At 36.9% G+C, this 9203-nt stretch overlaps 1 protein-coding gene across 1 annotated transcript in view; it reads right to left on the bottom strand.

Moving 5' to 3' along the window:
- oplah (5-oxoprolinase, ATP-hydrolysing) overlaps positions 1–9203 on the bottom strand; it is a 53657-nt gene that overhangs the window by 7050 nt on the left and 37404 nt on the right. The window contains exons 18-23 of the mRNA XM_016468655.1: positions 7218–7319; positions 6062–6236; positions 5699–5883; positions 5445–5591; positions 4812–4946; positions 1276–1425 (exon numbers count right to left, since the gene is read on the bottom strand). Coding sequence (XP_016324141.1) covers positions 1276–1425; positions 4812–4946; positions 5445–5591; positions 5699–5883; positions 6062–6236; positions 7218–7319 — 894 coding nt within the window. The remainder of the gene's footprint in view (positions 1–1275; positions 1426–4811; positions 4947–5444; positions 5592–5698; positions 5884–6061; positions 6237–7217; positions 7320–9203) is intronic.

Below are 9203 nucleotides of genomic sequence, written 5' to 3'. Positions count from 1 at the left end.
GGTACGTTTTCCCAGTGTTATCCAGTCTTACTGAGTGGGTAGTGCCATAGCAGCAGTAGCTGGTCCTCTTGTGGTAAGCCCTGCCCTGTGCCAAAATGTAGGGGTGCAGGAGGCTCCCACAGGACACTGGAAGTGGCAGTATCTGTGGCCTTTTGGTAGGGATCCCAATTCGTCGGTCATCCGACGTGACGTCGAGAGTGACCGACTGAAAGGGAACGTCTCGGTTACGTATGGTAACCCTCGTTCACGTCTCGTCACCACAGCTCCTGTACCACCGCTGAGCGGCCGGGTTACCGGCTCGGCTCCTCAGCAAAAACCTGAATATGCGCTGCATCTGCTGCCTACTTATACTCACGCTGTGATCAGCGGCAGCTGGATGCAATAATCGCATGCCAATGTGCATTGGCTCATTTAGTTTACACTCGAAGTAGATTGGTCTCTCTAAGCGACATCCCAATTCGTCGGTCATCCGATGTGACGTCTCCGTTCCCTCCCTCAGGGAACGAGGGTTACTATACGTAACCGAGATGTTTGTGGTAAACAGCCACGGATCAGTAGCAGACTCCTGTGTGAAAGCACAGTCCGTGCTGCTTCCCCTCTCACAAGAGTCACCTAAGAGGGGAATTCCCCACATTTTCAAAAATGAAATTCAGGCCCTGAATAAATGTCTAAAAATCCTGATTGGAGTATCAATATAAATAGTTATAAATGATAAAAAGAAGGCTTTAAAAAGATCGGTATCGGTGATCGGTATCGGCAGATACTGCTTTCTGTGATCGGCGATCGGTGATCAGCCTCAAAAATCCTGATCGGAAAACACCCCTATATTATACAGCATACAGTATCTTAACTGCTTAATTTTTTTATTTTGTCACAAAATGAAACTATAGTATCGTCCAGCTCTTTATATAAATTTGGATATATAAGTATGTCTAACTTTATCCACACACATATAGTATACTTGCCAAGGGCGATACATACTATATAGCATATCTCAGCTGCATGATTGCTTGTATTGTTGTAAAATGTCAATCATATCATCGCTCAACTCTAATCTGCTAAATAAGACTATACAAGAGTAGTTGCATTTAGATATTAAGATATTATGAACATTAACATCACGATTTTCTGTAAAGCTGTATTGAAAATGTTTTAATTTGACCTGACTCAAACAGCCAAAACCGCATGGTCTGAAAACCAGAACTGGATTTTTGCAGCACAAGGAGATTTCATTGAAAGATGTAGACAGAGCTCATTCTGACTGATATGACACACCTGTGAAGCCGCACACACTTGGAAGGCTTTGAAGATGACGTCCACTACTCTCTGTGAGGTCAGCACATTACCGCCCACTACCGCAGCATTCTGAGACGGCTGCAGGATGGAGCCGGAGGGAATGATGACTTTAACAGGGGCCAGACAGCCCTGAAACACAAAGCACTTCATCACACACAGTCTTTCCTGCTAATTACAAATCATTATATTCGTAATAACGAATAAGTGTAATAACGTTTTATTTTAGTGTCCTTGTTATAGGTTACATCTACTTCAGTAATAGCAGTAAATTAAGCATGCAAATTATGCAATTACAACCCTAATCGAACTTAACCCTGACCCTATAGTAAGCACATATTGTTAATATTAATATTCCTCAGTATTAATTTTTTTAATAGCACTGTAACAAGGGCAACTTAAAATAAAATGCAACCTATCCTTTGTCTATGAAGATTTTATACAAATATATATACACCGGTAAGAGAAAATTTAGATGACAGGTCAACTACCCACACAACTATGTGTATGAATATTGATCTAGTCTAACAAAATCTTTGTAAACAAAAAGTGGAGCAGAATTAAGTGCAAAAAATCTTGCGTGTCAAGCAAGCATGTTTGATCTTCTGTGTATGTGCATTGATATTTATATGTGAATAAAAGCATACATTAAATATATTTATCAATAAATACGTTTGTGTCCCTTCAGAAGACTTGGATTAAAGGGGAGATCTAATGCTATTTCATGCATTCTGACTTATTTACACTGCTAAAGAGTTGGATTCTCATGCTAAACATGACCAAAGTCTCAAAAAAACAGCTGGACTTATGACGGAGTATTTCTGTGCCAAAGACATTCCTTCAGGGTTCATATAAGTTTCAGAAAGTTTGTTTTGAGTATGGCCCCGTATGACGTCATAAATGGCAGAATTCCTTGTATGGGCACTTCTCCAGGAAGAGTGCGTGCACACATCAACCAGAGAAAGAGCAAGAGCTCACCCATCGACATGCTTCATTCGTTAATTCATTAGCCATAGTTAATTTAAGTCAATAAAGTTTTTGACCCTGTTGTATTTATGCCGATGTCACAGCTTGTAGACGATTGCTACGTAAAAGCTGCGTGTGCTTGTGACTCTCTAGCTCTGCCCACAGCACTCTTCGGAGATACGAAGGATGCAATACTACTCTATAGGTACTCAAGTTTAACATGAGATTGGCAGAAACTGTGTGTGTTATGTCCGCTTTAAACTACTTTTTTATTTTATTTAGCAAGTTTAATGTGTGAAAAACAGCATTAAATCAGCATATTAGAATATTTTCAAAAGGATCATGTGACACTGAAGACTGGAGTAATGGCTGCGAAATTCAGCTTTGCGGTCTTAGGAATAATTATGATTAAATTTTAAAGGGGTCATGAACTGGCTTTTAAAAATTATTTTAGACTGTTGTCTGAGGTCCACTTATGACGTTTGCGTGGTTTTTACATTCAAAAACATAAAAATCAACAAGTAATAGGCTATTTTCTACCCTGGTTTTGAGGCCGGCTCGAGAAACACTCAGTTTTTATGGGCGTGCCGCACTGAAGACTTGGAAGTAAACGCACACTGCTATGATTGGATAAGTTTTGCATAGTAAACTAACTTTCTGTGCGTCTGTTTGACAAGCTACGTCCTTCATAGTTGGAGCCTTCTGTGACTTTGGTTAGACACGTACACATAATCAGGACATATCAAGCGATCTCTAACAAAGCAATAGTGACACAGTACAAATATTTTTTACTCACATAAGTGTGCTGCGCCATTCCTGTCGATCCGATATAGATGGCACAGCACTGCTTTTTAATCTCAGTCTCTCTGCAAATCCAGTGTTGACCTGTTTCTTGTTTACAAAGGAATCCGCGGTGAAATGAAGCGAACAAACGCTCAATGTTTTACTCACGTGAGCTGGAACTTCATTAAAAATAAAGTTCAACCACGCATTCCTAATATTTGAATCCAAAGGAAAGTTATGCAGCGACTGTGTTCTTCCACAACCAGGCACTGTGCAACATTTTGCGATCTTTAACGGCATGTTTATTGTTTGGTTGCTCGATCAGGTTTAGTGCCACTTACGTTATTTCCCTACAATGTCATGCGCGAATCAGTGGGCGGGGCTACAGAATTGGGTGTTGATATTCTTCTGTGGTTTAACGTGTTTAACGACGTTTTCAGTACTGAAACTTACAGGATATTCTTTTAGTACGATGACCTCTTATATATATCAAAGCTCAAGTAAAAGTTGATTTCTCAATTCATGACCCCTTTAAAATATGTAAAAAGAGAAAAAAAGTTCATTTATAAAAAGCTATTGTAAATTGGAATAATATTTCAAAATATTAATGTTTTATTGTAGTTTTTATTACATAAACACAGCCTTGGAAAGCATAAGAGACTTTCAAAAACATTAATAATCTTACAGACCCAAACCTTTTAACGATAGTGTATGCATGACATTTTTTGTTCTACTTTGCTTAGTGTTACAGCAATTAATCACTATAACCATAATCATATAAACTGACACAATACAATTTATAATAGTTTAATTTGTAATATAATATATTACAATAGGGTATATGTCGAACATCACCTGACCAAACCTGGAAAACAGGTCTCATTGCTTCCGCTTGTCGGAGAACGTGTTAACAGCCGTATTAAATAATAGCGATATCTATGGACTTTTAATATAATCAGTTAAACTAGCTAGCTGTTTTTATTGTTGACGTTTTATTCAATTTTTATATCTAAATGTGAAAAGAATAAAAATAAAAAAAACTTTTAGATATCAGTCCGCATATGTGATGGACATTGGTTATGATCATCATTGGCATCTACTTTGAAGGCATCTTGAGTAAAACAGCTTCATATTTAACTAAGCATATGCAAAACGCTTGAACCGGAAGCGACGAGACCCGGTTAACAGAATACGGAAGTCTGTTGCGCATAACCCCTATACTATTATACTAGTTTAACAGCATAACATCTGTAATACAGTCACACCGATTCACCGTATAACCACCTCGTGGTTTTTAAATTATTAGATAGCAGCTCCATTTTAAATGTTTAAAAGTCAAAATAATCGGTTATCAGAATTGGCCCTGAAATTCCATATTGGTGCATTTTTATAAATTATAATTAACCTGCAGTTCAAGTTACTGGTCTTCCTCTGTTTAAAGGTCTCTCTCCTCCAGCTCTCAGTGTCTCTTAAAGGTTCCTTGTTCTTCTAAGCACTGTTATATCCATCAAAATGTTTACCATAAAAGTATTACTACACATGGAATCTGTTGTTTTTTTCCCCTAAAAAAAAACCTCATTTGCTACTCTCTTCTGGTTTGTTTAGTCTCCTTCAATCTCTATTAAATGGATAGTTCGACCAAAAATTAAAATACTGTCATCATTTACTCACCCTTAAGAATTTCTTTCTTCTGCTGAACAGAAGGAGATAGTTTGAAGAATGTGAGTAACCAAGCAGTTGCTGGTATGTATATTGTGTATGTGTGTCACCTGGTTGAGGGGGATGTCCTGGCCCACCATGCATCTCAGGCAGTATATGAGGGCAGAGAAGGTGATGGCACGAGGAGCATTACAGTTACCCCACACTTCTGTCCCTGTGCCGGTGAAATCAAACACTGCACTGCCCTGCAGACAGACACACAGATGGACAGAGGCGTTGATCAACAATGTACTGCACTGTTCTTTTTACTGTCATTTTAGCACTTAAATACAGCAGTTTGTAATGTTTGTGCAGTTTTACATTCATTTACATATAAAGCAGAATGCGCTATTGAAAATGAATATTCAATATTCTCAATATTATATTCAGTATGAATCCTTGAGGAGATAAATGATCAAAATACAAAAACAGTTCCCTTTCGATACTTCACTCGTACTGCGTCCCGTGCCATTGGTTCGTTTTTAAAGCCCTGCACGAACCAATGGCCGTGCAGTTTCACTGCGTGAATGAAATAGGCTTCAGTTCAGGAGAAAAAAGGCTTTTTCTCATATGCGTCTTAAGCAAGACGCAGTACGAGTGAAGTATCGAAAGGGAACCGAGGTTACGTTAGTAACCGAGTACGTTTTACCGAGTTCTAATTCAGAAACTGATTTGAATCTGCAAAAGTGAAAATGATTTCCTACTTGCTGTTCATCAATCTGGACCTTCAATCTGATCCGTGTCCCGTCGTCCATTTGATCTTCTGCTTCAACCTCAAGAGAGCCCGTTTCATGTCGCCGCCGACGGGCGAAATCTTTCAGCATGTCTCGAACTGCAAGCTCTGCGTTACTCTAAATATACACAGGGAACTTTAAGATAACATAAACCAAACCCTGACATAAACTTCAAGCTGAGATTTACATTAGCTATATTGAATACATCAGACAAATGTACACACCTGAATGTATCCCATGTACGCCTGGACTACTTCCAATCCGTAGCTGGCAATCAACTCCCCCACCAGCTGACAACCCCTCTGATTGGCTGCTACCTGTGCCCGAAGGTCTGACAGGTTGTCACGGAGATTGCGTGTCCCAGAGCATCCTGGATATTGAGCGGGTGCCATGAGGGCTTCTGTCACAGCTGATGGATATAAAGATGACTATGAATAAAAAGAAATGACAAAATGACAAAAAAACTAAAAAAAACACACCCTCAATCTTGTATAGACTGACCATAGAAATATCCTGGTATAACAATATGATAATCATTCAGTATCATTTGTTACACTGACTTCAACCTGATTGATATGTCATCTAACCTTTCTCCTGAAAAACTCCACCCGTGACCAGTTTGAAGGAAGTGAAGACGGCGCCCTCCTGTTGTAGACAGGTGGAGTGGGGGGGCATGGAGCCTGGAGTGATGCCTCCGATATCAGCATGATGCCCCCTACTGGCCACAAAGAACACCGGCGCTCTCATGCCATCACGAAACACCTGCATAACACAGAGCAAATCTCATCAAGTCTGTCAGCACATGTGCAGCTCACGTTTTCCTACAAAATCAGCAGTTTTGCTTAAGGAAAATGAAGCCTACTGTTAGGATCATTTAGATTTTTTGCACTGGTACTTCTGCATCCACACTATGGAAAAGTTTGGAATGATAAAGATTTTTTATTATTTTAAAATGATAAAGATTTTTTTATTAAGTCTCTAATGCTTACCAATGCTGCATTGATTTGATCAAAAATACAGTAAAAACAGTAATATCGTGAAATATTATCCCATTTTAAAAATAACGGTTTACTATTTTAATATATTTTAAAACAATTTATTCCTGTGATGGTAAAGCTGAATTTTTTAGCAGCCATTACTTCAGTCTTGTCACATGATTCTTCTTAATAACAACAATAATAATAATAAATTTGTATCAATTATTATTAGTGCCAATTATTATAATGGTTCTTATTTTTGTCAGTTTTGAAAATAGTTTCAATGTGTTCTATTTTTTTAATGTCTTTACTGTCACTTTTCATCAGTTTAAAGTGTCCTTGATGAATATAAAAAAATCTTAATTCCCCCAAACTTTTGAATGGTAGTGTATCAAAGTTTCCACCGAAATATTACGCAGTAGAAATATATAATATGGAAACTTTGATATTTGGACTGTATATTTATTTAAAAAATGAACAGCCTTGGTGAGTAAAGACTTCTGTCAAAAACATTAAGCAAATTTGAATTATTCCAAACTTTTGACCTGTGGTGTATAAAATTTTAATTATGTTTGTTCTTGTTTGTTACATTGAATAAGTGTATCACAGTAATGAGATTTTAAATAAAAAACCCAGATACATTGAAGTAATTATACACAAGGCTCCATTTTAAATGTTTGGGGGGGGGACAAGCCAAACATTTTTATGACGGCCTTTGTGGATCATTTAAAATGAAACTGCTGAAAACTCATCACAAGTAACCTACAGGAGTGATGACTGTGAGGTCTGGTAGATGACTGCCACCCGCACACGGATGATTACTGAGAATCACATCTCCCTCCTGCATGCTGCCTCCTGCTGTCTTTATCTAAAAGACATCAAAAGAACCTTTTCTCAAACTTAGTTATTACAAAACTTTTGATTTCTTCTTTACTGTACTTTAATTTTGTTTATTCAAAATACATCAATAAGCACATACATCTGTTAAAAAGTATAGCATTATTCAGATTTTGATACATTAAAATTAAAAAATTTAAAACACTCCATTAAGAGTGACTGAACAGCTGTAAGTGTGCTTTTAGGGATCTATGGGTTTCCTTTAGTCAATCTACATCATGCCACAGTATGTTAGGCTGAGTATATGCAACAATAATTGGTAATGCAAAGCTGAGAGACTGTTACACCTCAGATGTGCATTAATTTTTAACAGTTCAGTGGGTCAATTATTCCACTTGTACCATGGTTATCACATATACAATGTTTATTCTCAAAACATTTTCTGGCTTTCAGTACAGATTAAGCATCTCAATTAGGTACAGCTCAGACTGCCATTACTAATGAGGTTGTGTGTGTGTGTGTGTGTGTGTGTGTGTGAGAGAGAGGTGGACAGAGCGTGATCCTGTGTTATTTCCTGTATCTGCACTGAAGCTGAGAGACTGTTACACCTCAGATGTGCATTAATTTTTAACAGTTCAGTGGGTCAATTATTCCACTTGTACCATGGTTATCACATATACAATGTTTATTCTCAAAACATTTTCTGGCTTTCAGTACAGATTAAGCATCTCAATTAGGTACAGCTCAGACTGCCATTACTAATGAGGTTGTGTGTGTGTGTGTGTGTGTGTGTGAGAGAGAGGTGGACAGAGAGTGATCCTGTGTTATTTCCTGTATCTGCACTGATTCTCATCCTTTGTGTTAACATATGCAGATAACTTAAAAAATATATCATACAAATCTGTTTTAAGGATTTAGAAGGGTTTACAAGGGTTAAGGCAAAATGTAAGCATTCACAGATGTAATCCAAAATGTCAGTAGGAAATTTCCTCCTCTCGTGTCTGAATTACTTCTGGATATATTCTTTCACAAGGTTTAACAATAAAATAGTCTTTTCTATTTTTTCTCTATTATGTTTTGTGACATTTTTCTGTTACAGATTCAGACATGTACACAATGAATGAGGCAGCAGGAATTGTGGTAATGGGCTAAAATCGATTTTTTTAAAGCTGTTTATGAACTTGATCATAGCAACCTGTTTAAGGTGTTTATCTAACCTTAAGCATTGTCAGACTATTAATAACAATCAGAGTAAGACTGGATAAGTAATAAAAAGTAAATACATACTAAAAACTAAAATAAAGAGTTTTTTTTTCACTTTTGTGTAAAGAGAATTTAGGTATCACGACATCATATGACAGACAGATAAGTATTATTTTTGCACTGTGCTATAGATAAAACTTTATGGTTTGAATAAGTAAATAATAAGCGCTTATAATAACAGAAGAGGGAGCTCTGGAATGCTGGTTAGAATACTGAGCTCAGCAAGTTATGGTCAATGGATATAAATGATTTATACAAGAATGTGTCTGTGCCTGAAACAGATTTTACTTCACATTTCAAATTACCAGTAAGACAATATATATATTTTTTTCAATAATATAATTTTTGTAATTGTAATTTTTTTCTTGCACAAACACACACAGTGCCGATATATTGTGCATACTGACATATTACAGTATTCCGTTTATATCTGGTGCTTTAAATAACCTTTAGAAATAGTTTAAAAAATCTTAATCCTATAAAGCCTACTGTATCATATTTGACATGCAATTTTCTAAGGCCTCTAAATTATCACTATTACTACATGCATTCTGTCATCTGATTGATTTATGCAAGTAGTAAAATAGATTTAAGTACTTTGACATATTTCAGGCTTTAGGGTTAACAAATCCAATTGGTTTTACCAATGTAT

Source organism: Sinocyclocheilus anshuiensis, unplaced genomic scaffold (assembly GCF_001515605.1).
Source record: "Sinocyclocheilus anshuiensis isolate Anshui unplaced genomic scaffold, SAMN03320099.WGS_v1.1 scaffold890, whole genome shotgun sequence".
NCBI classification, from domain to species: Eukaryota; Metazoa; Chordata; class Actinopteri; order Cypriniformes; family Cyprinidae; genus Sinocyclocheilus; species Sinocyclocheilus anshuiensis.
Note: the sequence above shows the minus strand (reverse complement) of the source record. Positions and strands in the feature narration are given on the sequence as shown.